Here is a 27822-nt window from a genome sequence, read left to right as displayed (position 1 = left end):
GAGCGAGCTGGCCGCTGGCGAGGCGGCCTGCTGGCCTCCGCCTTAACCCCACGCAGAGGACAGGCCGAGGCCCAGAGGAGAGGCCTGTCCAGGGCCCCGGGGTGCACCCACCTTGGCCCCAGCCTCGGGCGCCAGCCCTGCCGCAGCCATGTAGGTGCTACCGATGGTCTTGATCTTCTCCAGGTCCCGGTAAAAGTCCTTGTCCATGAGCTTGTTGGAAACAAAAACTGTTCAACGTTACATTACATTTTAGACAGGTCGCCGTGACCACAGGACGCGGGAGCCACCGCTGGGCCCTGTGTCTCCCTCGCTCTGGGCACCAGGCCAGGTCTGGGCTGAGCCAAGAAACGCAGGGAGAGGGGCTCCTGCGAAGGCCCAAGAAGAAGGAGCCGGGGGCACCGCCGGAACAGCCCGCGCTCCAGCCCACGCCCCCTGAGCCCCCAGCGTGAGGGACAGACTCAGGGCCAGCCCCACCCCACCCTGGACCCCATCCTGTCAGGACCCAAGGACACGGACACACGTGCTCCCCCCTCCTGTCCCTGCCGGGGCACGGGCCCAGCTGCGGAGGGGGGGGGCCCCCTGCCCAGCCCAGACAGGGCCCCGCCCAGGGAGGAGGAGGCCCCGCCCAGCCCCGATGCCAGGGCCCCGGCTGGCCGCCCCCACCTCGTCGAAGTCGGCGATGATCTCGTTGAGCAGCCGCAGACACTCCACGCCCATGTTGTTGCCGTCCAGCTCGATGTAGAAGTCGTTGAAGTTGGGGATGGACGCGAACATGACGCCCACCTGGGAGTATGACTGGTAGTAGAGGTCCTGGGAGCAGAGGTCGGGTCGGGGGCAGAGGTCGGGTCAGCGCACAGCCAGCGCAGAGCAGGGGGAGGGGGGCAGCGGGAGGCCTCTGCGGCCCGAGACGGAGCCCGGGAGCTACTCCAGGCCACTCCGGCCAGGCTGACCCCTGGGGCCGGTGCCTCGGGAGCAGAACGCTGGCCAAGCCTCTTTCCTCTCGAACCCGCGTTCATCCACCTTGCCCTGCAGCCCGGCAGCCCCGGAGCCTCGCTGGGCGGTGCAGCCGGGGGAGTTCTGACCGGCCCAAGCAGCCCACACACCAGCTGCGGAAGCCACTGTCCCTCCTCCCTCTCGGGGCGAGGGGCTCTGTGCGCTCCCCCGGGTCAGAGGGCAGCCACCACTCCAGGCACCTCGTCTGTCCCCAGCACCTCCCGACAGCCCAGCCCTCCCGCCCTTGGGGGTGGCCACGGGGACCCAGACCTCCACCTCGGCCGGACTCTGAGCAGGTGAGGAGCGGGAGGGCTGTTGGGCCGGGCCCTGGGTGCGGCGGCCACGCTCACCATGTTGCGGGGGTTGGACATGAGGAAGTGCTGGGCCACGTGGGCCGGCAGCAGGTTGAAGAGGATCCTCCGGTTGTCCAGCTTCACGCGCTCCATGTCGTCCCTCTCCTCCTCCGCCTGTGGGGGGCGCAGCCAGCTCACTGGGTGCCCCCGTGGCCACGCCCGCAGCCCCCTTCCCGGCCGGGGCCTGACCTGGGGGCACCCCTGCCTGCCCGCCGGCTCAGCTGGACCTGTCCCTCGTGTCTGACCACACGAGACCCCCGAGAGGCCCCCTGTCCGCCGCCACCCTCCCGGGGACACCGGACCACCGGCCATGCGCAGCAGGTACACGTTACGGCGGCTCAGCCCGACCTCCCCCTCACCCGATGTGCCCACTCCGTGAGCTTCCGTCTGCCCGCCCCACCTGCTCCTGGCTGAACCCCTCTCCCTGCATATCTGGGGCTGAGCCCCTCCCCCCCCCCCCCCAGGGGCCCCTGCGCTGTCACTCGCGTCCTGAACAACGTCTGCCTCGGCACCTCTAACGGGGCCTGTGCGTGCCGTGTCCGCCGGGCACTTGCACCGACGGCACGCACACACGCTCCTCTCATCACGAACCGAACACGGAGACACCGAGGGCCCACGCCGGGCCCGTCCCAGCCCCAAGCCCGCAGAGACACAGACTGAGGGGACGGCCACCCACAGGACGCGTGAGTTTCTGGGGAAGTCACTACCCAGTCTGCCGGAACTTTCAAAGGACAGACAATGGGGAGCTTCACCCCATTTCCAGGGCCCCTATCTGCCTCCTCTGGGGACCAGGTGTCCACAGAGCCCTTCCCACAACATAAGCCCTCCCTTGGGTCCCACTGGCCCCAGGCAGTTGTCTGCAGAAAAGAGACGAGTGGTTGCTTGAATGCCTTTGGGGATGGGGAACTCATTACTCACAGAACCACCAAACTCAGACCCTCAGAAGGGGTCACCCAAGCCGTCCCTCCAGCCCTGCTGTGTCGTCTCCCCCCGGGGTCTTGGTCCCACTGCCCGTGCCGATGGCACAGGCTTCACAGCTGGCTGGTATCCAGCCAGGACCCTGCACCTGCCACCCCCGCCCCCAGGAAGCAGAAGGGCGGGTCTTGCCTGTGCGGCCCACAGGTAGTCCAGCCGCAGTTTGACGTCCACCTGGCGGGCGTGCAGGGCCAGCGTGCACGAGAACAACAGGATCGCCAGGACCGGCTCAAAGCTGCGTGCGGGGCCGGCGCCGCCCCTTGGGGGAGACGAGAAGGAGACCCAGTCAGCGGCCTCCTCACGTGACACCAGCCACGTCCAGAGGGCGCCCTTCACGTGCGACCCCTGCCTCAACCCCTGGGGCTGACCCAAGCCGAACCAGGTGTCCCCGGACCCGGAGGCCTTCCCGACCGAACCTGGGGCCGAACCACGAAAGCCCCAGCCAGCGGCCCCAACCAGCCACCGGAGCACGGAGCCCTCGGCCCGGACATCCCGGCCCTGCGCAGGTCTGTCCCAGGGGGAGTGGCGCGCCTACCCCGCAGCCTCCGAGCACCCGCTGAGCTCCAGCACCAGGACATGGGACGCGCTGAGCACAGCCAGCAGGACCAGCTTGGGCAGGGAGGAGACCCGCAGGAAGGTGGTGAGCGGGAGCGTGCCCACGAGGCCGCAGAGCAGGGCGTGGGGCGCCGCCTCGCAGGGCGACGCAGGCAGCACTGGGCTCCGGCCTCCGGGCGACAGGACCACCAGGGACCCGTTGGGACTGGAGCTCCAGGCCCAGGGCAGGCAGCCCACCTGGAGGGGGACGGAGGGCGAGGAGCAGGGGAGGGGCCCACTCAGGAGGGCAGCTGCCCCTCCTCCCAAGCCCCCTGCAGCACCTGCAAACCCACTGGCCCAAGAGCCAACAGCCTTACAACGCCCCGCCCCCTGGTTCCTCCGCCCCCTCGTTTCCCCGCCCCCTCGTTTCCCCGCCCCCTGGTTCCTCCGCCCCCCTGTTCCCCGCCCCCTCGTTTCCCCGCCCCCTTGTTTCCCCGCCCCCCTGTTCCTCCGCCATCTCCTCCTCCTCCCTCTGCTCACTGCAGAGGGGGGGGTCTCCCTCCGCAAGGAACAGAGTGCGTTTCTTCTGCCGGATGAAGGGCCCCCCTGCTCCCCGGCCCGTCTGATCCCCCACGTCCAACCTCCCGCTCTCCACGGGCCCCCACCCCCACCCCCACCCCAACAACGCCCGGCTCCCCGCACCCAGCCCCGCGGGGATCCCGCCGTGCTCACCACGCATCCCTGCGCCACGGCGTAGACCAGGACGACGACGCACACGCACAGCGCCGTGCGGATCCGGATGGTCAGGCAGCCTGGGAGACACTGACCGCGCAACGTGGGTTCAGACACGGGGCGGGGCGCGCGGCGCCCTCAGTGCTGCCGGGGTCTCGGCCGCCACCCCCCTCCCTCCCCGTGTGTTTGCCCGTTTTCTTACTCTTAATCTCCCAGGTGAAAAACTTGCTGAAAACCCTCCTGTCTTTACACTGAAAAGAGCAACGCCCTCCCCGACCCCCCCCCCACTGTGACTTCGGCACCGAAATCAGCTCCACTAGGGTGAGTCCTACCCCACACGTGGTGAGAGTTGTCACTCCCTGCTGTCTTCACGCTCAAGTAAGGGTCACCATTTTCTTCACACAAACTATACAAATTGTATAACTTTTATGCTATTTGATATTTTATTTCAAATGCACTTTTCAAGAGTCAACAATGCCATGGGTAAAAGTCAGATTTTTTCCAGACCCACACTCTGGAAACTGGAAATAAGGCGAGAGCAGAGACCACACCGTGGACGGTCAGCCCTAACGTGGCCAATGCTCTTGCAGTGACGCCACGGGGCAGCTGGGTTCGAGCCCATCGAGCAAACAGGCGAAGCACACGGCCACAGCGCTGGGCACTGGGGCCCGAGGAGCTCGGGGCAGGGCCTCTGCCTCGTGGGAGATGTGCTGCAGGGGGTGAGAAGCTCACGGCGGGACCCCCACCCTCCTCCCCCCTGCCTGGCTTGGGACCCCGGCCGGCAGGTGCAGGGGGTGATGGAAAGTTGAAGCTGGAAGGTCCCTGTGGCCGCCAGGCCTGGCTGCGAAGAGGGGGCCGCCCCAGGAGCTCACCAGCCACCCCCAGGCCACGGCGCACCCCCGTCCCGGGAACCGGGGAGCCCTGTGAGCACGGCCCCCTGTGAGCCAGCGTGGCCCCTGCCCCTCCCAGCCCGGCCCTGCTGTCCATCCGCACCCCACAGCCTTCCGCACGGGCCCCAGGGGGACTCCCGAGCTGAGCACAGAAGTGTAAGAGCACACACAGTGCTCTCGTCCAATTTTCTCGTGGGAAATCTCGGTTCACCAAACCGACTGTGGCTCCACCCACGACAGTCAAAGAGCTGGAATGTGGTTTGAGTAAACAGCATTTTTTAATTAAAAGAGGCAAGAGGTTACCTAGGAACAGAGACCAGTGTCCGTGAGGAAAACTAGACCTAATTTTCCAAGGAGCTGCTGGTTCCAGCCCGTGCAGGAAACAGCCCCGGGTCTGCCGGACAGGCTGGGGGCAGCGGGGCAGTAGCAGTGAAGTTGGGGGGTGGGGTGTGGGAACAGAGGCCCTGCCACAGCCACCCGTGCCCCCGGGGCTCAGACGAGGTCGGCCTGGGCTCCACGGCGGACGCCAGCGAAGCCGTGGGGGCCGCGCAGTCTGCAGCACCAACACGTGACGAGGCGGCGCTCGAGCCCCCGTCCCCAAGGGGCTCTCCACCCCAGAATAACACTGACCCTTGTGCTCATCTGCCCAGTTCCCCTCAGTCTCCCGCCCTGCACCTCGGCCTCCACACAGCACCCAGCACACGGCAGGCCCAGTGAGCTCCCGCTGCCCAAGCAACGCTTTCTCCCCGCCAGGAGGACGGAGAGCGGACCAACACCTGCACGACCCCACCTGTCCTGCCGAGAGGGCCAGCGGAGACCACAAACGTACCTGTCCAGGTGAGGCGCAGATACAGGACACACACACCAGGACCAGGTGAGGAGCACATACAGGACACACACCTGGGCCAGGTGAGGTGCAGATACAGACACACACACCTGGGCCAGGTAAGGCGCACATACAAGACACACACCCAGACCAGGTGAGGTGCAGATACAGACACACACACCTGGGCCAGGTGAGGCGCACATACAGGACACACACCTGGGCCAGGTGAGGTGCAGATACAGACACACACACCTGGACCAGGTGAGGAGCACATACAGGACACACACCTGGGCCAGGTGAGGTGCAGATACAGACACACACACCTGGGCCAGGTGAGGCGCACATACAGGACACACACCCAGACCAGGTGAGGTGCAGATACAGACACACACACCTGGGCCAGGTAAGGCGCACATACAGGACACACATCCAGACCAGGTGAGGCGCAGATACAGACACACACACCTGGACCAGGTGAGGAGCACATACAGGACACACACCTGGGCCAGTTGAGGTGCAGATACAGACACACACACCTGGGCCAGGTGAGGCGCACATACAAGACACACACCCAGACCAGGTGAGGTGCAGATACAGACACACACACCTGGGCCAGGTGAGGCGCACATACAAGACACACACCCAGACCAGGTGAGGTGCAGATACAGACACACACACCTGGACCAGGTGAGGAGCACATACAGGACACACACCTGGGCCAGTTGAGGTGCAGATACAGGACATACACCTGGGCCAGGTGAGGCGCACATACAAGATACACACCCAGACCAGGTGAGGCGCAGATACAGACACACACACCTGGACCAGGTGAGGAGCACGCACAGGACACATGCACACACGTACCTGGACCCGGGTGATGTGCAGGTACAGGACACAGGCCACCAGGAAGCAGATGCAAAACACCAGCAGGAGCAGGACGGCCAAACTCCTAGGACAGAGGACAGGTGGTCCTGCGGGCGGGGCCTGGAGAGCTGCACCCGGGGGCTGCCTGGGAGTCTGCCCCCAGGAAGCAGCAGCGGCGGCCCGGGGGACAGGTGCGGGCTGGTCCCTGTCCAGGACAGTGCCCCCCGGGCGTCTGCGAGGGAGGGGCAGCCCCGAGGACTCGGCCGGGCTTCGTCTGGGAGCGGCTCTCCCAGGACAAGCCTGAGCCCCGGGGGGGGCCCCCCGGGGTGCAGGCTGCAGAGTGCTGGCAGTGTGGGCAGGGCAGGGGGACCGGGCGGTGCCCTTCCTGGAAACTCGGAGGAGAAAGGGAGAGTACTCCGCCCCAGGGGCTCCACTGGGAAAACGCAATGTGTAGGCAAAAATGGGAGTTTTCTGGGTCTTCCTCGCTGCAAGGCATGACAATTACCTGCTCTTTTCTTTTTTAAAGTGAAGGCTGCTCATGCTCGCCCCCTACTGGGGAATTGGCCCTCAACCCAGGCATGTGCCCCAACTGGGAATCGAACTGGAGACCCTTCAGTTCACAGGCTGGTGCTCAATACACGGAGCCACACCAGCCAGGGCCGATCACATGTTCTTAAAATCACTGGGCTTTTCTTCCTCCTCAGAGGCCACTCTCTCTCTCTCTCTCTGCAGTGCCTCTGGAAGGGCCACACACCCAGAAACCAAGGCGCCCACGGCTGCCCTGTGAGTCTTCTCCCCCGGAAGCCGAGGCAATGGCGTCTGCGTGTGGACCAGGACTCGGGGATGTTCGGTGCCCCGGAGTGGCGAGCCTGGAAATTAGCCCCTGAGCGGGACCAGCCCCACCCCGGCCATTGGCCTGGACGGCCCAGTTCCAGGGTCGGGGGAGAGCCGGAGAGTCAGTGCTGCCCCTGAATGCAGGGGCTGGGGGGCTCGTGGGGGGCTCCCTGGACCCAAGGGAGAGGCACTCCCAGGGGCGCCCACCCCGCCCAGCCCGACGCCACGGGCGCGCACTCACTGCGGGATTATCAGAAGGTAGACGAGGCCGAACAGGGCGGCCAGGACCAGGGCGAGCACCACGGCGCTGGTGAAGGACTCGTCCTGCAGCTGGTGGTACTGCAGGCAGAGCCGGGGGTCAGCACGGCCGTCCCTGAGACCCCAGGGGCCGGCCGCCGCGGGAAGAGGAGCCCCCACACCCGGACCCCCTGCGCCCGTCCCCCACCTTCCGCTCCCGCTCGGCCTGCTTGTACTGGAGGGTGAACAGGCCCAGGTCCGCCGTCTCCAGCTCCGTCTGGCGCGCTTCCAGGAGGCGGCCGATGTACCTGTTGACGCGGGTGCCGGGGGCGGCCTGGGCGGCGTTGGCGCAGAAGGACAGGCGGTTCCGGAGCTTCTCCGAGGCGGTTCTCAGGGCCCGGCGCTGCGGCCGTCGGGAAGGAAAGGGCCGCCGTCAAGTCACCGAGTTCCGAAGGAGGGGCTCTCGGTGCGAGGCCCCCCCACCGCTCCCGCGCCCAGCACCAGCCGGCCTCGGGCGGGTTTGGGGCCTGCGATGCGGTCGTGGCTGCACCACCTGCTGGCGGTGACAACCCAGGTGAGGCACTGCATCATCGGTGACGGGGGTTACACGGCAACCGTGTGGGACCCCGTGGGGACAGGACCCCACACGGGCACAGTGGGGGCCAGTGCCCAGCACAGAGCAGTGAAACAACAGCTGGTTCTTTGAAAATGTCAGTGAAGTTGTAACTCCCCAGCAAGTGATGAAGCAAAAGACACCGACAAACGTGGGGGAGGGGACACGTAATCTCGGGCCCCACAGCCACGAGGGGGTGAGAGGGACATCCACGGACAGCGCTGCCGGCAGACACACAAGCCACTGTCCTGCACGTCACCCAACGCGACAGAGCGTCTGAACAGCCCTACAGTCAGGAAAGGAAAGGAATCACAATTTTAACCTCCTGGGGAAGCAACCTCCAGGCCCAGAGGGTTCCCGTGGAGAATCCCCCCGAACATTTGAAGGGGAATGGACTCCCGTCACCCAGGGAGCCGTTCCTGATCCACTTCCCGTCGTCCGTGTTAACCAGACGGAAGGACCCCTACAGGCCGTATCCGTCCTGAGTGCAGGTGTGGGAGCCCTTAACGCGGCCCTCACCGGCGGAACCCCGCAGTCTGCGACCAGCGGCACGTGCCACGCCCGCTCCCGGAGGTGCCGGCCTGTTCACGCATGCCGGTGCCGGTGCCACCCACAGAACAGCACGTTGAACAAAGGAGAGAGACGTCACAACACAGAGAAAGCTTCTGACAGAATCCGACACCCGTGTGCGATTTCGCAGGTCAGCAAAATAGGAACGGAGGGCCCCCCCACCCCAGCCAGGAGAAGGTCACCTGCAGCCACCAGCCGTCAGCGGGGAAAGGCCTCTTTGAGCCCTCACTTCCCGCTCGCCTGGGGCTCGAAGCCTGGCCACGGCAGTGAGACAAGGAAGCTGAACGCAAGGCCAGTGAAGGTCAGAAAGAAAGACCAGAACCGTCCCTATCTGCAGACGTTAGCCCGTCCACGGAAGTGACGGCCACGGAAAATCCCAGGGAATGTTCAAAACAGCACAGGACTCCTGGAACCGACAAGTGGGCCCCACGAGGTCCCCGGACACGGGACAAGACACCAGAGGGGGAACGCGGCGTTTCTCCGTACCGGCACCGCGCTGGCGGGCACCTGCACTGAGGCACGGGGCCGCTCACCGTCACCGAGAGGACGGGACGCTCGGCCCGGCTCCCACAGAACACACACGCAGAAGCTGCCCCCAGAGCCGGGGCAGAGGCCGAAGGCGATTGCGGAACGGGGGAGACAGACACGCCATGTCCACGGATCCGACGGCTCCACGCAGCGCGTCAGATCCCAGCGGGGCCGTTTCATACTCAAATGCCCTTATTCTTCCACACGTTACTCGAAAAGGAAAAGGGACCAGAATCGCTCGTTTTTCTTAAAAGGAAGAAGTGGGAGGACTCACTCCACCGGTTTCAGACATCATGTAACCACACGAGCCCAGACCAGGTGGTGCTGCCTGAGGGACAGACACACGGACCTGCCGGGCAGGGCAGGACAGACCAGACGGCCTCCGGAGCCCCGCCCAAGCCTGGCCGACAGATGTGGGGACAGAGGCACCGAGGCCGCCCCCTGGAGCGTGCGAGCCCTTCCACGCCCGGCGCCACGGCAGCTGGGCCTCCACGAGCGAGGGACGGAGCCTGGCCTCGTCCTCAGGCCTGACAAACATTTCATGTACCCGCGTCCTGAGACCAGCAGGTGCTCCCGGGGGGGGGGGGGGGGGGCGGGGCAGAAGACGCAGGTGGGAGAGGCGAGAAGAGAGGCAAGGCTCCGCACCCGGGTCGGCACACCCGCCCAGACATGCCGGGGCCCAGGTGCTGCCAACCCACACGCGTGCACTCCTGGGGCGTCCGGAAACCGTAAGCCCAGCCTGTGGTGTGAGCCCCAGGGCCGGGCGGAGGGGAAGGCCGACCTGCTGACAGCCTCGCTGCCCACACAGCACTTAAGGCACCTCCAGACCGAGTTCCCACAAACCCGGCTCACGGCCAGAGCCACCGCAGTTCCCGGAGGTGGTGCACCGCCAGAGGGAGTCTGCGGACCTTCCTTCTCCCTGGAAAGCCTGGGAGCCTGGCGGTGAGATCCCCTTCACAGGCAGAGCGCCTCAGGGGCGGGGCCCGGGGGCAGGGCCAGGACCTGCCGGGGGGCGGGGCCGGGGTCTGCATGGGCCAGCCCAGGATTCGGAGACAGAGGGGCAGGCCTGGGGCCTGCGGCAGGGGCTGGGGGCAAGCCCGGGTGCCGTGGCCAGGACACGGGCAGCAGCTGTCCCGGTAGTGGTGGGGGACCAGCGCTCACACCGGCTGCCTGGCACCGTTGTCCTGCTTCAGGATCTGGGGCCCCCCTGGCAGGGACCGGGGCCGCTGGCCAGGATTACAGGCGCAAGGCATATGTGGGTAGAATGGACGCTTGGGAACCCCACGGGCACCCCAACTTAACCCCCAGCTCTCCCCCAGGACCCTGCCCCCGACCCCCACAGAGCCCAGCAGATCCAACAGGGACTCTGACGGACCCCAGCACCGAAAGCCCCGCAGCCAGGCCGCAGACCAGGCCGCCCGCAGAGGGAGCCTGGGTCGGCGCTGGAGACAGAGTTCCATCAACCAGACGGGAGCCCGCAGGGGAGGCCACGGCTGGAGACGCACCCCGCCCACCCCCTGTGGAGGGGCAGCCCTGGCCACTCTGCCGAGACCCAGGGCGGGGACGAGAGGACACGGACGGCCAGGGCCGATTCGGGCAACGGCGCGGATCTCAGCGTGATTTCCCGGGGAGTGCGAGGGGTGCCGGGCCGTGAAAACCCGCGGGCCGGCACGAGGCGTCCCCAAGGAGGCCGCAGGCGGCGCGGGGCGCGGCCGCCCTACCTTGTCGTCGTCCTCGCAGGTCATGACGTTGGAGAAGGGGATCTCGGCCTTGAACATCTTGCGGCACTGCATGAGCTGCACCAGCAGGTAGCACACGGTCTTGAACTTCATCCTCTTCGCCGGCTTTATGTCCGAGAGGATCAGCCCCGGAAATATCTGCGCAGGCGCAGCAGACGCGCCGTGAGCTCGCGCTCCGTGTGCACAGCGTGCCCGTCACCGGGCGGGGCGTCTACCCCTCCCCCAGCCCCGGAAGCGGCTTGGTCGCCCCCGATCCTGCCCACGTCACGCTCCCTGGGCGCGGTGACCTTGGGGGCCCCATGTAGGACTGGCCCCGGCCCTGCTGTGCACTGCACCCTCCGTCCACGCGTTCCCCCAGGCCTGGCCCCCTGCGGGGGCCTCGCACCTGCTTTGCACAAGACGCAGGGAAGGCCCCGGAGGGCACAGGACGGCCCTGCACGGAGGTCCCAGGGCTCAGAGGTGACCCAGAGTGCTGGCCCCTCCCCACAACACACGCCAAGGCCAGGGACAGGACGCGGGGGTCGCCCCTGCGAGCGGGCCGGCTGGAGGGGCGGCGCGCCGCGGGGCAGCACCTTGCGCCGGTGCGAGGGCACGATGAAGAAGGTCTTGATGTTGTGCGCCTTCAGGAAGCTGTTCCTCTCCTGCCCGTGGCCGGGCTCCACCTCGTAGTCCCCGTTCAGGCACGCCAGCGTCGCCTCGGTGATGTGCACCTTCCTGCAGACAGGGGGCAGCGTGGAGTCGCGCGGGACCCGCCCTGGGGCCCACGGGGGGGGGGGGGGGGGGGGGGGGCGAGGTCCTGCAGGAGGTAGCACAAGCAGCCCCTGGCCAGCCGAGGGCGAGCTGACAGGAGGAACACTGGGGACAGGCAGGGACGGACTGCAGGATGGCTGCGGGGACGAGAGGCACCGAGGGGGAGAGAGCACGGGGCCTGCAGCAGGGCAGGTGGAGGAAGGGGCGGCAGGGAGGTGACAGAGACACAAGCCTGTCCCCTAGCCCCCAGGCCAGGAGGCCCCGGCCCCAGCGTCCGGCAAGGCGTAGGTAGGCAGCAAGGGCCAGGGGGTCTCCCCGAGTCCCCACAATGTGGGTGTGCAGGCGTCTGTCACTCTCGACACCACAGCCGGCGCCTGCAGCTGCCACAGGCCCATCCGGCCCCCCTCCCGTCCTGTCCTCCGTGATTGTACGGAGCGCCACGCCTCGACTTCGTGCACAGTGTGGAGAGCGTGAGGCCAGCGCCGGGGGCTGTGACTGGAGAGTGTGGTGGGCAGGCACCCCGGGGGCGGGGACCCTGCCCCAGGAGGGAAAGGAGCAGACCGAGGGCCAGGGTCAGCACCTCGGACAGCGCCCGGCCTCCTGGGGCCCGCGCTCCAGCCCCTTCCGTCCTGTGAGCCTAGCTGGCGGCTGCAGGGAGGACAGGCCCCCGGTCCCAGCCCCTCCCTCGGGCCCCGACGTACCCGGGCAGGCCCGCGGCCTCCATGACGTTGGCCAGGGTCACGTCGTTGGACCACACGTCGTACTGCCACTTGCGCAGGCCCAGGACACCGCAGAGCACCCGGCCCGTGTGCAGCCCCACGCGCATGTTCAGGTCCACCTCGGTGGCCTCGGCCACGGACCTGCAACGCAGACCCGGGCGTGGGCGGCGGCCCTGTGGTCACTCCCGCGGGGCCTCCCAGGGCAGAGCAGGCGGGGCGCCCGGGGGCACTCACGTGATGGTGTCGATCATGTCCAGGCCCATCTCCACGCAGCAGTGGGCGTGGTCGCTCTTGGGCTGCGTCAGGCCGCACACGCAGTAGTAGCAGTCCCCCAGGATCTTGATGCGCCGGCAGTGGTTCTCCTTCGGGCGGGCGGCCGGTTAGGGGTGCGCCGGGGCGGGCCCTGCGCCCTCCGCGCGGCCAGGCGCTGGCGGCCACAGCCCGCACCCCACACCCAGGGCCTCAGCGCCCCCCCCAAGGGACACGCCACAGGCGGGGCAGCCCCCATGGCATCCCTCCGCCCGCCCCTCAGCGGCAGACCCAGCCCAAGCCGGGAGCCAGCCCCGCCCCCAGGAGGGGCGGGCACAGGCCCCTCTGGACCAGCAACCAGGATCGCGTGTGACGCTTCTGGAACAGACTAGATTCCCCCACCCACCCGAGAAGGGCAGGCCACACGCCCAAGTCCACAGCCGTGGGGGCAGCTCTCCCTGGGATTCCCCTGCCGGGCGGAACCCCAACCTCGCCCCTGCCCCACCCGGGGGTGCCGCAGGAAGCCCACTCTCACACTTTTGCAACGGTAAGAATCTCAGGACCCCGCTGGCCGCTGGCCGCCGGGTTGGGGACGGCGAGGGAAGGTCAGAGGCCTCCCACCGCCCGCCCGGGGCGTGGGGTGGGCTCAGCCGTCCCTGGGGCGTGGCCGGAGCCCTGTCCCAGGAAAGCACTAGCCCGGCTGCTCGGCCCCACCCTCCCCCAGCGCCTGGCGGCTCGGAGCTCCCCCCTCTCCCCGCCCCCCCCCCAATGTCACAGCGGCGGGACCTGCCCCTGAGCAGACACAGCCGGGAGAGTCCTCGCAGCGCAGCCGTGCGGAAGCGTATCCAAGACAACAATAGCAGCCACGCTAGGTGTTAACAAAAGTAACACCTTGGGTGAAAAACGGTGACATTTCTCAAAACAACTGCTGGTGAGCAGCGTGGCCTTTGCCGCGTTCCTCTGCGATCCGTCCGCCGTCCCCCATGTCTGCCCCTGCTCCGCCCGCCTGTCTAGAGGCCCCAGTCCGCCTCAGGGAGCCGGAGCTCCGCCCCCGGTTCTGCAGCGCCCACTCCAGCTGCCCCCGTGGGCACCCGGACGAGCTGACGCCAGTGCCCTCGAATCTGTGGGTGCCCCCCCCCGCCCCGGGGAACAGGGTGAGCGCTCGGCTCCGGCTCCCACAGCCTCCCACACGCCTCAGCCACACGTGTGCCCCTCTGCCGGTCACACGGCTGGAAGGACCCAGGGGCTCGACCCCCACTGCTGTCCCAAGGGGTGCCCCAGGCCACCGCCCAACACCTGCCCCCCCCACCCTGCACCTCCCTCGGCTCGAGGACCCCAGGCACACGCAGACGGGGGACGGGGGGGGCAGGTGAGTGGATGCTCTGCCATCGGGGGGGGCCTCGGACGCCCAGCCACCGGTTTACTTCCTCCTGGACCCCAAAGGCGCTCCCCAGCTTGGGGAGCCGGCCGCAGGGAGGGTGGGGCCTGCCGCCCGGTCTCCTGTGACCACAGGTGGCCCCTCAGTCACCAGGTGCTACAGTGGCTCTCCCTCTCACGCCACCCCGGGACGGCTGCGCTGCGGTTGGCCTGGCCTGTGGCAGTGTCTGGGAGCCTGGGGCCAGATGGCCAGGGCAGGTGTCCCCCCTGCGCAGCCGGCGCCGGGCCCCTGCAGGCCACGTGCGCCCAAGGCTCCAGGCCAGCGGGCGGCAGCCGGCTCTCTCCCGGCACATCCGGAGTGCCCACCCCGACCTGTCCCATCGTCACTGTCCATCACGAGGGGCGGCCCCTTGGGCGCCTTCTCCCTGTCATCACAGGCGGGCGGCCTTCACCAGGCCTGGGGAGCAGCTGAGGGGCAGCTGCGGGACCCCTCCCTCCCGGAGCCCAGGGAACCCCCACCCCGGAGGAGAGCTGCAGGCCGGCGATGACCCCGACATACCGGGGCCCACCAGGCTCCAGTGCAGGCTTTGCCACAGCAGCCCCACTCGGCAGGGCGGTCCAGCCCGGACGGCGGACACAGAGCCGCAATCACCCCCACCCCCCCGGGGGGTCAGGCTGTGCTGAGAGCAGAGCCGTGCCTCCCCCCGGCCTGGCCCCACGCGGGCCCGAGCAGGCTGGGGGGTGAACTGCATCATCTGGGTTTATGAGTCTCGAGTGTCCCAGCGTCTGCCTCCAGACTTCAGAGACCAAACAACACGCTTTCCACCGGGGTCACGTTTTAGTTCAAGAGCTTCCCTATAAGTACCGGACTTGGCGCCGGGGGCAGGGGGGTCTCCGGGGGCAGCGCTTGTGTAGCCTGAACAGCTGTTTCCCAGACGCAGCAGAGAGAGGAGGGAGGAGGCTGGGGGAGGGATGTGCTGGGAGGGGGGGCAGGAGGGGCAGGAGGGCAGGGGTGACCAGGAGCATCAGCCAGGTGGCCGGAGGACAGGTGGGTGGGCAGGCGGGCGGGCCTGGTGCTCTGCCTCTCAGGTGTGGTCTGCAGGCTCCGGGGCCCCGCCCCTCCTCTGAGGCAGACAGCCTCCTGCAGGCCTGGCCCGTCCGCCGGCCCCTGGCCCGGGAGGGAGAGCCCGAAGGTGCCCCAGCCCCTTCTGAGGCACCTCTGAAACGGCAGGTGGGGGTCCAGAGGCCGACACGTGGACCAGTTCTGGGAAGGCGGGTCGGCTCTGGAACCTGGGGCGCCTGAGGGGGCGGCAGGTGCAGGGGGCTGGAGTTGCCCCGTGCAGGCCCAGCTGCTAAGGAAGCGGTCTCCGGGCAGCCGGGGCGGGGTGTCTACGAGGGACCCCCACACCGACGACGGGCACTTAGGCTCCCAAGCGTCTGCCCACTTTCCAGTCAATCACCCCTTTCCTGCTGGGCAGGGGGGCGTCACAGAAACTCGGGCTCACTGCGGGGACGCAGGAACAGTGGACAGCAGTGCGGCGGCCACGAAAGGTGTCAGCTGGGCACCGGCCTTTGGGGGCCGCTCCACAGGGCGAACAGACGTCCAGCCACGTGCTGCGCCCCTGACCCTGGGCGACAGGCAGCGACGTGCTGGTAGATGCCTCTGCTGCCGCCCACCCTCCTGCCTGCCCGGGGACACGAGCGGCGGCCCCCCCACCCCACCCCGTGCGTGCACCACCCGCACTGTCCTGGGTCCCACGCACCCCATCCTGTGCACAACAGCCACCTGGGGCTGAGGACGCACCACAGAGCGACAGGTTCCCGCGGAAACAGCCCCTGAAGGGCGGGGTCCTGACCAGGGCCAGGGAGCCTCCTGTTGCCCGTCACCCTGAGGGGCGGGGCAGGGTGGGGCAGGCCCAGGTGGCCCACCGCCTGAGGCCAAGCCGAGGTGGGGCTCATTCCTGCAGCTGGCACTTGGAGAACTCTCCTCGCCGCCCCTCGGCCTCTGGGAACTGGCCAGACGGACATGTGCTTTGTGTCCATCTCGTCCACTTTCCCGTGAAGAAAGCTGGCGTCCAGGCAGGCCCGACCCCCACGGGCGGTGGAGAGAGACCGAGCCCCAGACAGGTGCTGCCCCGTCGGTGCAGAGGGACGCGACCGGCTTCCCGAACACGCGGGCAAACACGGCTCCAAACCAGGGCCAGTAAGTGGGGGAAAGGTCAGAAACCTGTGCACGTCCGCAGCCACCAGATAAGGGACAGACGCCCCGCCCGCCGCTCTGGAGACCAAGGCAAACACCTCGTGTTTGTCTAACCGCCGCGGCGTCCGGGAAGGGTGTGGGCGTGCCTTCCCGAGCCTGCACCCCGGCACGGCGACCCGCACACGCACGATGGAACCCAGGAAAAGCGTCAGGGAGGGGGCGGGGCATCCTGGCCTGCGGCTCCCTCACAGTCGCCCCAGCGACGGGGAGGGTCCGCACTGAACTTCGGCGCATAAATGTAAGAGGATTCCAATCAAAAAAAGCAGGTTTTCTGACCACGGGAGATTTAAATTTGAAGTAAAAAACACAGAGGCCTTTGATAACCCATGGGTCTAAGAAAATTGAAAGAGAAATTAGGAAGTATTTTGAGCCAAATAAAAGTAAAAGCACAGCCCGGCTGGCAGAGCTCAGTGGATTGAGCATGGGCTGCGAACCAAAGGGTCACAGGTTCGATTCCCAGTCAGGGCACATGCCTGGGTTGCAGGCCAGGTCCCCAGCAACCACACATTGATGTTTCTCTCTCTCTCTTTCTCTCTCCCTTCCCGTCTCTAAAAATAAGTAAATGAAATCTTTAAAAAATAAAAGGAAAAGCACAGCTGGGAGACTTGGGGGTTCTGCTACCACAGCGTGTTGGGGAAGTTTGCAGCAGAGCGTTATATCCGGAGAGGGAAAACGATCTCAAAACGACGGCCTCCGTTTCTGCCGTAAGAAACGACAACCAGAAGAGCAACCCAAGACCAGAATAAGCAAAAGAAGCAAAATGAAACAAGCCAGACAGGAATGTATTAGAACAGAATGGAGAAATCAATGGAACCAAAGGAAACGGCCTCAAGAAAATCGATCCCATCGACAAACTTGTCCCCGGGACGACCAGGAAGGTGCGGGAGACACACGTCCCCAAGCCCAGCAGCCGGAGCGACGGCGTGGTCACGGCGGCGGCGGGTCTCGGGGGATGGGGAGCACTGGGAGCGACTTTATTCCCACAGCTGTGCCGGCTCAGGAAAGACGGACCGGTTCCTGGGAAATGAGGGAAGCTCCCGCAGCTCCCCACGGAAGGAGGGAAAAGACAGCCTGGCGGGCCCTGTTGGAAGACCCTGGGTCTGCAGGCAGAAACCGTCCCGTTAGACCCAGGCCCGGGCGGACCCACCCACCGCCGAACTCCAGCACCCGCGAGGGCAGGCACCGCCCCGGGTCCGCACGAACCCCCTAGGAACCGCGGCAGGAGGGCCCCAGCCCCTCCGCCGCCCTGACCACCGCCACCGACAGCCCGAGAACGCCCCCGGAGAACAGCCTCCGGGGTGTGCACGGGGAGTTTCCAACTGAAATCCAGCGCATCGAGGCCAGCAGCCCGTCAGAGGACTGCGTCCGGCTCATCCCGGGACGCCAGGTCGTCCCCACGTCACACATTCGTGCAGCTCCCCGAGTCAGCGGACCACCCATGGAAACCCTCCCCAGCGAACCGTGGACACGATTGAGTGCTGGACGAGAGCCAGCATCCGTTTCCGGCGGAAACTCCGCAAACCGAGAACGAGAGGAAATGCCCTCGACGCGGTGAAAAGCACCCCAGACGCCGGAGCAGCGCTAGCCTCACGCTGAGGGGTGAAGACCAGCCGCTTCCCTGCGGGGGCCAGAGGGCAGGTCCGGCCGGCCCGCAGCCCGGGGCTGAGCCGACCGTGGTCCCGCCGCCCTGGAGGGGCCCGGGCGGGGGTGGTGCTCCCCCCATCTGCAGACCCCACACCCAGCGCCCCCCCCCCCCCGGCAGCGAGTCAGCGAGCGGTGGGCCAGCGCAGGGGGGACACCAGACCCGGGGCCAGGGCCGGAGTGGGGGGGCTCGGGGGCCACTCTTACCGTGGCCAGCTCGTCGAACTTGCCGAAGAGCTCGTTGAGCAGCTTGACCAGCTCCTGGGCCGTGCACTGCGAGGCCAGGCTCGTGAAGCCCACGATGTCCGCGAAGAGGATGCTGCAAGACACGGGCACTGCCTGTCCACCTGGCCCGCTGGCCTCAGGCAGGACGGCCTCGGGGCAGGACGGCCCTGCGCCGCCCGCAGTCACCCTGGCAGGCCACCTCAAGGCCACCCTCCCCGCTTGTCCCTCAGCCCGGGCTGCAGAGCGAAGCTCTCTTCTTCCCATTGTGCAGGTGAGAAGACTGAGGCGGGAAGGCGGCGCTGCGGACTCCCGGTGGTCCCCGAGGCAGGAGACGCTGCGGCCATGCAGAGCCCTGCGGACCCTGGTCCCCGCGGCCCCACCACTCGCGGCCAGGGACTCTCACTGGACCGCAGTCCCCTCCCCCACAAAGCCGAGTGGTGATGCAGGCAGACCCCCTGGGTGTGGTTATGTTAAATGGAACTGAGTGTCCACAGGAGGCCCCTCCCGCCTGGGCTCAGATGCTGGCCCCACACCGGGCACCCCCCACCCCAGCTTCCAGCAGCCCCTCTCTGGGAGGACAGCTCCGGGCCTCCCCGAGGGGCGGGGCAGTGGGGCTGAGCCCGGCCACCTGGCAGTGAGCCGCACAGGCCGCGCATAGAGACAGCTGGGCCCTCGACGAGCAAGCACGGGCTCGGGGGACACCATCTGTGGCACTGGACAGAGACCCAGCAAGGTCTCCTCGTCCGTCCGTGTCCCGGGGCCCAGCGAGCAGGGTGGCCTGGCCCCTGACCCGCCCCGGAGAGCCGCCCCCCCGTGCCTGAGTGGCAGGCGGGTACGGTGTTGCTCCCGACACGCTCTACTCAGCCGTCCTAAGGACGTGGAAAGGAAGCACACCGGTCGGTGGATAAAATGCTCTAACGGACTCTAGAAACAGGCAGGCACACAGGAGCGTGTGCGGGGGGCAAGCTGGCTCACTCCAGGGCCGTTCCTCACCTGTCACACGGGGACGACGAGCCCCGCCCACGGCCGCCACGGACAGACAAACGGAGGAACAGAGCGCCCACCCCGGGCCTGGCCCCCCCTGCACCAGGCCCAGCGACGAGCCTGACGCAGGACCCTGCCGGCCCGAAGCCACGCCCACACCCGGCCCAGGGACTGAGCTCCACCTCTCCCGGCAACGCAGGGGAGAGGTGCTGAGTCTGGACAGCGGCTGCGGCGGGCGTCATTGGGGAAGCCACCACTCCGCCCCGTGGGGCCTGCTTCCCCGCCAAGCAGGTGCTCGCCTGGGGCTGCCAGACCCCATGGGCCTCTCCTGCCCTCAGACTAGGGTCCTCTGACCACCTCAGCCACGCCCCACCATCGCCATCGCTCCTACCATCACCCCACCTCCTCCGTCGCCCCCACCTGCATCACCTCTACCTCCACCACCTCTATCTCTATCAGCTCCCACGTGCATCGCCCCCACCTGCATCACCTCTACCTCCACCACCTCTATCTCTATCAGCTCCCACCTGCATCACCCCCACCTGCATCAACGCCACCTGCATCGCCCCCACCTGCATCGCCCCCACCTGCATCGCCCCCACCTGCATCACCCCCACCCGCATCAACACCACATCGGCTCCCAGGCCCACGGTCCCCGGCCGGCACACCCCACCTCACGTTGTCGTGCCGCTGGATGTAAATCTTGTGGAAAATCCTCTCAGGGGGCTTCAGGAAGTCCTCCTTCATCTCCATGGCAACGTTCCGGGGCAGGAGGCTCATGAGCAGCCGCTCCTGGACGGGAGAAATGTGTGGTGTGCCCCACGGGGCCCACTCTGCCCATCCCCAAGGCACCCGCCCAGGCCCGTGGCCCTCCTCACACGTGGCCGCACAGGGGCCGGCCCTGCAGCCCCTCCTTGACCCCGGAATCCCCGGCCCGGACAGTCGCTGCACAGGGAACCCGATCCCAGAGCGCGGGGCAGGCACCTCCAGATCACCCGTCGCTCACGGCACCCCGTGCGCCCCGGCTGCTCCAGGCTGCCGGTCACAGGAGGGGGCCCAGGCAGCCAGCCCTGCGCTCGGCCCCTGCCCCGCACTGAGAGGGGCCACCGAGGGGCCCCGTCCCCGGGACAGAAAGGGCCCTGTTCGTGCAGAGATGAGCGGCTTTGGCGGCAACATGGCTTTGTCTCCCAGCCTCACCCTCTGGTTTCCCCCGGTCCCTGGGGATCTGACGCTCTTTCCCCAGGGGACAGGAGCAGGGCCCGGGCCGCTCCGCAGGGGCACCACCAGGACTCTGCCACCCTCCCGGGGCCACAGCTTCCTCCCCCAGCCTCGGCCTCGCCCTGCCGGCCCTGGTGGTCCAGCCCAGGGGGTCTGAGGCCCGCTCCTCCCCCGCTTCTCACGCCCCCTTCCACGGCTTTGGGAAGAAACCCACAGGAAGGAGTTCAGACCCCGGGTGGAATCGGTGAGGCCGTCCTCCCGAGGAGGGAGAGCCCGGCGGGGATGCAGGAGAGTCCCCTCCTCGTTCCGCCCCTCTGGCGGCCCCTCAGTGGCAACCCTGCGGCAAACCCGGCAGAGAGACACAAACGCAGGGGACTGGGAGGGAAGTGACAGGTACCGCGGACCCCACAGACACCGTGGGCCGGAGGGAGGGAGCGGTAACAGCTCTTCACGCGTAAACTCAGAAGAAACACCGATTTCTCTAAAAGCGTGAATTAGGACAATTCCCCCAATGTGAAACAAGCACTGTGAACAAAATATCTGAGTAGCCGTGCATCTATTAAAGAAATAGAACGCTTAATTTAAAACCTCGTAAGGAAGAACTCTCCAGAGCCACACGGTTCTACTGGACGCACATACCAAGCACTTAAAGAAGAATTAACCAACACCGACTCCACATTAAATCTCCCACAGAAGACGAGAGAGCCCTGGCTGGCGTAGCTCAGTGGGTTGAGCGCAGGCTGGGAACCAAAGCATCGCAGGTTCGATCCCCAGTCAGGGCACACGCCTGGGTTGCAGGCCACGGCCCCCAGCAACCGCACATGGATGTTTCTCTCTCTCTCTCTCTTTCTCCCTCCCTTCCCTCTCTAAAAGTAAATAAATAAAATCTTAAAAAAAAAAACAGACGAGGGAACACACCCCAATCCATTCTGTAAAGCCAGCACTGCCTCACGCCAGAGTCACCCGAGGACGGAACGAGAAACCTGCGGACCGATGTCCCCGAAGGACGCAGACGCCACCCCTGGGACCTGAGGCAGGACTGCTAGCCTTCCAGCAGCGCCTGAGGCCCTGGCTCTGGACGGGAATACCGATCAGTGTCCTACGACACGCCGACGGCGCACCGAGGCCGCTCACACGGCCGTCAGTCGCTGCCAGAAGACACTCAGCAAACCCACTCGTGGTGGAAACTCTCAGGGAAGGAGGGAGGGGGAGCTTCTTCGTCCGAGGGAGGGACGCCCGGCCCCAGGCTCTGGCTCACACCACCCGGGGGAGCGCCGTCCTCGCGGCCCTGGACCGGCCAGCGCAGGGAAGAAAAGGCCACGAAGCCCCGGGTGGCCCGGCCCGGCCTCCACTCGGGCTGTGACCAGAACACCAGTCCCGCGGGTCCGCCTCCTGGTCGTTCCCGGAACGACACCGTTTCCCGGGAGTCGGGCTCGCCCGCCTCCACTCGCTCTCTGCCCCCCCCCAGCCCCCCACACCCCCGAGTCCCCGAGTCCCAGCATGCTCCAGGCTTCCCTCCGTCCAGAGCCGGCCACGGCACCCCACCCCGTTCTGGGAGTCGGTCCGTGGGCCGCGGCTTTCAGGTGGTCTGGCGTCTGATCGCCCCGTTGTCTGTGGCTAACCTGCCTTCGCCTGCGGCCGGCCCGGCTGCCCCTCCCTGAGGCCCTCACGGCTGCTGCTGCCCTTTCCTCCCGTCGGGGCCGCGGCCTCTGCCCACCTCAGAGAGCCGACCGTGGCACTCTGTCCCCAAACGGAGAGGGGCTCCCGGGCCTCCACAGCCTGCATGCGGGACGGTTTCCCTGGGGTGCCCTTCGACCCAGAGCCCCCGGGGGGAGCCCGGCCAGAAGGGACGGCTCGTCTGTCCTGCCAGGACCCTGTCCCGCAGCCGGACACTCGGGGGGAGGGTCACGCCAGCATCTCGCTCCGAGGCCCCGTCCCAGGGCTCAGCCTCGGGGACACGGATGACACACACGGCAGCCTTTTCGAAGGGGAGCAGAGACCCGTCCAGAGGTGGGGTGTCTGGTGGACAGACAGGCCGTGCCCGCCCTCCCCCGGCCCCTGGCCCCGCAGCTGCCCTGCGAGACGGTTGGCAGCACTCCCCACCGTCCGTCTGTGGCATTTCCACCGCGAGACACAGAGGGCGGCCGCGCCCGTCTGCCACCAGGGCCCAGGGCAAGAGGCCCATCCAGACACAGCGTCTGCGGCCACAGCGCCCGGACTCCCTCCTCACGTGACTCCCCTCAACCGCAGGGCTCTCCCGAACCGAACCGAGGGGGCGTCCCTGGTACTGCCGCAGACACCCCCTCCTCGCGGGGGGCCCGGGACACGCAGGGTGATCCCGGCCCCAGATGCCGAATCCCGTCCCCGAGCAACACGGCCTGGCCGCTGGGACCCATGCGGGGCCCAACGCTGGGTGTCCGAACTTCGGGGCGGGTCCCTCGGTCCCCCTCCCGCAAACCCTGCTGGCCAGTGGTGGCCACACAGGTGCAGGCCTGCCCTGCAGAACACCTGCTACGGCCACCTGAGCACCCTGGTCTCCCACCGGGAGCGCGCCCAGAGGTGGCCCAGCCCTGTCACACCCTGAGCGCCGCCCCCCCACCACCCAGCTGAAATGGGGGGGCCAGCGTGGCAGGAGTGGGCCTGAGTGCCAGCGACAAGTGACCAGGCCGCCCAGGGGCACAGCTGTCCTGCGACGGAGCCCCCAGGCCGCCCCTCTGTCGGCAGAGGCAGCCCCGCAGGTCAGGGCCCCCCAGCGACTGCCTGGGGCGTGAGCGACCCGGCTCCTGGTCTCGCTGCTGCCCCACGCTCTGCTGTGGAGCCCCAGGCGAGAGCAGCCCAGAGAGCGCCCTGGGCACTCGGAACCCTGAAAGGCGGCCCTTGGACGCAGAGGGCCCCAGGGGACCAGGGGACCGCCGAGGCGGGGCACACCCACCTGCTTCTCGTTCTCGTCCTCCAGCCGCAGCCGGTCCTCGATGCAGGTGCGCGCCTGCAGGAAGGCCCTCCGCTGGGAGCGCTGGGCCAGCACCCGGGCACACACCCCATACACGTTCACGCCCACGAAGAGCAGGGCGTTGGCGCCGAGCTGGAGGGAGAGAGCAAGGCCGGTGGGCAGGGGCCCGCTCGGCAGACGCACCCAACCCCTCCCTCGGTGTGCGGCCTGCTGCGTGGGGGACAGAGCCAGCTCGGCCTGGACCCTGCCCAAGTGGGGCACAGGCCCGCCCACCTCGGGCGGACGCGAGAGGAAGCAGGCCTCCTGGAGACAGACGGCCGCACAAACCCCTCTGCCGGCCGGACAGAGGGCCGGGCGCTCTCCTCCCCTGCTGACGGGCACACAGGAGTGACCGCAAGTCCTCCAGAAACAGTGCCCACCGTGACCCTGAACACCCCCACGAGGCCCTGGCCACCTTCCCCGCGGCTGCAGACACCCCCAGTCCCTCCAACCCGGCGCATCTCCCAGCTGGACGCTCCGCACGGGCTGGAGCCGGGGGCCGGGCAGTCCTGGGGGGGCCGGAACCTGCCGCTGCTGGCCAGGCCGGCGGCCGCGCCGGAGGCCCGGGGCCCCGTGCCCAGGGGAGCGCTCCGTGCTGCGACGGGCCATCTGCCGCGTTTGGACACACGTCAGACCAGCCGTTCCCGGAGGCGCTGGGGAGCCGGCTCGGGGAGACGACGAGGCCCGTTCTGCAGAGTCAGTATTTGACCTGTGCGGAGCGGGGCTGCCGTGCCCACGGGCACTGAGGGGCACGCTCCCTGCAGGGCGCACACCTTCCCCGGAGACACACCGCCGTCCCGGCTCCCAGCCCCCGCTTCATGTGGTGCACTCGCAGAACATACGACAGGTGGGCCCTCGGTCCTCCCTCGAGGCAGCAGCGGCCCCTCCCAGGTGCCGTCCCTGCCCGGCACCCCGGTGCCCGGGGACCCCTGCCTGGCGCTCTCAGCTGCCGTCTCCTCGGGGTGGGCACGGCCGGGTGGAGGAGCGGGGAGGGGTCCAGGCGGCCCAGGGGAGCCGGACGCCGAAGGTCCATCCTGGGCCGGGCAGCCCTGGCCTTTCCAGAGAGCAAGACCTCGGGTGGCCCAGGGGGCAGGGATGGGGGAGGGCAGGCATCCCCACTGCGGTCGGGGTGGGACCCAGGGGCTGAGGGACAGACCAGGGAGGGGGCACACGGGCTGGGGGAGGCGGGACAGTGTGGTCGAGGGGGGAATCGCTAGTCGAGCTGCGGCGGGTCAGCCGGGAGCCCTACCTTGTCGTGCCACACGCCCACCTGCACCCCACCTTCCCTCCACTCCAGCCAGGTGGGCCCTGGGTGCCTGCTGCCCGGTGAGCACTGTCTAAGCCGCTGGCCTGGAGAGGGAGCCCACGACCTGCCCCGGGGTCGCATCCAGCGGGCAAGGGGAGCGTCTCCCCCGATCGGCGCCCGTATTCACACACCCAGGGGCTCCCCTGCACCTCACCTCCTCGCCTGCGGCTCCCCAGCCTCCTCCACTCACGCAGCCCCGAGGTCGGGGCGTCGGCAGGGGTGAGGGGGGTGACGCAGGGAGAGGCCACCTGCCAGTGGGTGTGGATGCTAGAGGGCTGCTCTCCAAGGGTGAGGACTGCGGGCGGTGGGGAGGGGCGGGGGCAGGGACAAGCCCCGGCCCCGCCCGGTAAGCAGGGTGCCGTGTGGGAGCTGCCCTCTTCGCCGGCCTCAGGACGGTCGCCCACTCCCCTCGCCTCGGGTTTCTCCGCGCCCGCCCCCCCCCCCCGTGGGTGGCCCCTGCCGCCCCCGCCTGCGTCCACCGTGGACCCGGACGCGCTCTAAAGCAGCGGCAGGAGATTTTCCCACGCGAGGTCCTCGTCTTCGCCACCAGCCAGCCAGGCATCTGTGGCGCTCTTCACTGGGGGGTCGGGGGGGCCAAGCTCGGCCAGGGAAAGGCCCGCGCTGCCAGGGAGGGCGCCGGGGGAGCAGTGGGCCCGGGTGGCTGGTCCCCAAGAGCAGGGCTGGCCTCCCCTGGAGCGCGGGGGCTCCCCACCTCTGGGAGGCACACCGTCCGTCTCCCCTTGGACCTTCGGTTCCCCAAAAGGGGCTCTGGAGGCCGCACAGGCCGGTTTTTCCTGGAAACGGTGGCCGACCGCAAGCCCTTCACAGCACCCCACCCCGGGGCCACACTCGGGACGGGCCCTCCTCCCCCGCAGCGACCCAGCCTCTGTGCCTCCCATCGGCCCCTGGAAGGGAGGCTGTCGGGGGCTGGGGGGCCACGAGGGGGGAGGGAGCTGGCTGGGGGGGGGGGCGGGGAACGCTACAGATAGAAGGGCGGTGGAGGGAAAGCTGCCGGAGCGACTCCTCCCAGAAGGTCAAGCAAGGCCAGGTGCCACCCCCAGGAGGCAAGGGGGCGGGGCCTGTGGACGGGGCTTCCTTCCGAACCCACCCAACCCCCTGGCGCCCTCCCTTCCCCCTCCCGCTTCCCCTGGGCCAGCAGCCCTGGCCGTGTTCCCTTCTCTCCAGCGACTGCCCACTCCTCTTCCTCTCCCCCAGCCCCGCTGTGGGTCCTCCCCGCTCCTCCAGCCCTCGCAGCCCCGCCCCCTCTCCGGCCCTGAAACCCAGGTCCAGAATGGCCTCCCCACTGGGTGCTGTGGCTGCTCTGACCTCGTGGGTCCGGGGAGTGACCAGGGCACCACCGCGGGGGTGGGGGCCTCCCCCTCCTGGCCCCAGCCCCCACTGCCTGGTGCCCATCCCCCACCAGGTGTCTTACCCATCCAGCTCCCCCTCCGCACCCCCTTCCCCCACCTCCTCCCCCACCGACACCTCCTCTCCCCCACCCCTCGCGTTCCCACCACCCTCTGGGCAAAACGCAGCCCGAGGCAGACGCAGAAGGGGGGCTGTACCCCACGGAGAAGCTGGAGGAGCTCCGAGAGCCGCACGCGGCCAAGGAGGAGCCCGGGGGAAGGGACTGCGCGGCCTGGCCGCCGCCTCGCCCACCAGCCCGGACGGCGACAGGGACAAGGTTCGGCGTTGCAGGCGAGGCCGGAGCCCCGGAGGACCGCGGAGCAGCAGGCGGGGGGCAGCAGAGACCAGAGCTCCGTGCGACCTTGGCAAACTGGGTCCTTCTGGACCCGAGAGGGGTCCGCCAAAGGGCGCCCAGGCGATTGGAAGGGGCCACAGTCCCTTCCCCTTCCTCGCCCACGCCCCCCCCCCGGGGGAGCCTCAGTGCCAGGAGGGGACTCCGAGAACCTGGCGCGCCCGCGCACGCCCCAGGCGCACGCAGGAGAGGAGCCCTGTCCGCCTGGACCGCTCTGCGCCCAGTGTCCACCCCTCCTGCCGCGACCCGTGCATCCAGACCCGCGGACCCGGCTCCCGCCCGCCTGGCCGCTCACCAGCTGCCTGACCTTGGGGCAATCCTGCCCTCTCCACGCCCGCCTCCCGTCCCCACGTCCCCACGTCCCACACCCAGGGGTGCGTTGTGGGCTGTAACTCAGAAAAGAGCCCAGCCCAGGGTGCCAGCCCCACTGTGTCCCCAACTCTCGGAGTGACCTTGAACGCCTCCGCCCCAAAAAAGATCCGGGCTTCAGTTCCCCACCTGCCCTATAGGTAGATGCGCGCCTGGTTCCCAGCGTCCCCAGTCCCTCCCTGGCGGGTGTGTCCCGGGCTGGAGGGGAAACGCGCCGCGGCACTTACCGTCCTCCAGAGACGTGGGCGCTTGGCGGGGACCAAGGTGGCTGTGACCAGCAAGTGCGAGGCGGCCACCACAAGCCCGAAGCCAACGGCCAGCAGGCTGCGCACGGGCAGCAGGGCGTAGGACACGAAGGTGACCAGGAGGAGCTGCCAGACGCCCTGGTCCGCGGCCGCCGGCCCCGCAGCCGTCCCGGCGTGGAGCCCGGCGGGGCCGCCGAGCGCGAAGGGGCAGCAGAGCAGCGCGAAGGTGAGGCTGAAGAACAGCGCCAGCTGGCCGACCTGCTGCAGCTGCGGCACCTGCAGCGAGCGGACGTTGGTGACCACGAGCAGCGCCAGGAAGAGCACGCAGTGCACGGGGTGCGAGCCCTTGGCCAGGCCGGGCGCGGGCCCCGGCGCGCCCAGCAGCTCGGCCAGCGCCAGCGCGCCCGCCAGCAGGCTGAGCATGGCCAGCGCCTTCAGCGTGGCCGCCTGCTCCAGCCGCAGCGTGTAGCCGCGGAACAGCGCCTCCAGCTCGGGGCACGCGAACTCCTCGTCGCACGCCCGCAGCCCGCGCCGGCAGCCCGACTCGGCCGCCCGCTCGGCGCCCCCAGGCTCGGCTGCACCGCCTGCACCGCCTCCACCGCCTGCACCGCCGCCTCCGCCTCCGCCGCCGCCTCGGCCGCGCGGCGCCCCCGCCATCTCAGCGCCATGCAGCGGGCGCGCCCCTCGCCGGCCGGGGCGCCGGGGCGGGCGGGCGGGCGGCGAGGCGCCGGGGCGGGCGGGCCGATTTGGGGCGCCGGCTGCCCCGCGCGCGCGCCCCGAGCGCGTCCCCTCCAGCCCGCCGCGCCTGCGCACTGGTGCCGCCCGCGCCCCCGCCGCGATCCTCCCGCGACCGCGCTGCGACAGCCGAGCCCAGAGCCGCCTGGCTGGGCGCGCACCGCCCACGCGTGTCCCCACCCCGCCACCCGCGTCCCCCACCGCCGGACGGTCCGCGTGACCTTGGTCTCCCGCTTCGCATCTCTGAGCCTCAGTTTCCCCATCCGCACGCAGAGCAGCTCACGGGGCCGTCTCTGGGGATGTTAAGA

The 27822-nt window shown here is 68.5% G+C and overlaps 1 protein-coding gene across 2 annotated transcripts in view; it reads right to left on the bottom strand.

Annotated features, from left to right (window-relative positions):
- The window catches only part of LOC114490247 (adenylate cyclase type 1), a 33243-nt gene extending 5807 nt beyond the window's left edge, over window positions 1-27436 (bottom strand). The window contains exons 1-17 of one of the 2 annotated variants that reach the window (XR_004899554.1): window positions 26762-27436; window positions 23044-23193; window positions 19567-19685; window positions 17892-18003; window positions 12392-12519; window positions 12140-12298; window positions 11261-11402; window positions 10671-10826; window positions 7447-7641; window positions 7243-7340; window positions 6168-6252; window positions 3588-3677; window positions 2857-3113; window positions 2454-2580; window positions 1344-1460; window positions 664-810; window positions 112-227 (exon numbers count right to left, since the gene is read on the bottom strand). Coding sequence is in view for 1 of the 2 variants with exons in the window: in XM_028504202.2 (XP_028360003.1) it covers window positions 112-210; window positions 664-810; window positions 1344-1460; window positions 2454-2580; window positions 2857-3113; window positions 3588-3677; window positions 6168-6252; window positions 7243-7340; window positions 7447-7641; window positions 10671-10826; window positions 11261-11402; window positions 12140-12298; window positions 12392-12519; window positions 17892-18003; window positions 19567-19685; window positions 23044-23193; window positions 26762-27436 (2856 nt within the window). In the remaining variant the exon portion in view is untranslated. The remainder of the gene's footprint in view (window positions 1-111; window positions 228-663; window positions 811-1343; window positions 1461-2453; window positions 2581-2856; window positions 3114-3587; window positions 3678-6167; window positions 6253-7242; window positions 7341-7446; window positions 7642-10670; window positions 10827-11260; window positions 11403-12139; window positions 12299-12391; window positions 12520-17891; window positions 18004-19566; window positions 19686-23043; window positions 23194-26761) is intronic. The other variant, XM_028504202.2, reaches the window with a different exon arrangement.
- Between the last annotated feature and the right edge of the window lie 386 nt (window positions 27437-27822).

The sequence above is a fragment of the Phyllostomus discolor genome, chromosome 10, assembly GCF_004126475.2.
Source record: "Phyllostomus discolor isolate MPI-MPIP mPhyDis1 chromosome 10, mPhyDis1.pri.v3, whole genome shotgun sequence".
Taxonomy (NCBI): Eukaryota; Metazoa; Chordata; class Mammalia; order Chiroptera; family Phyllostomidae; genus Phyllostomus; species Phyllostomus discolor.
The sequence above is the reverse complement of the archived record's forward strand: the minus strand, read 5'-3'. Positions and strand labels throughout refer to the sequence as shown.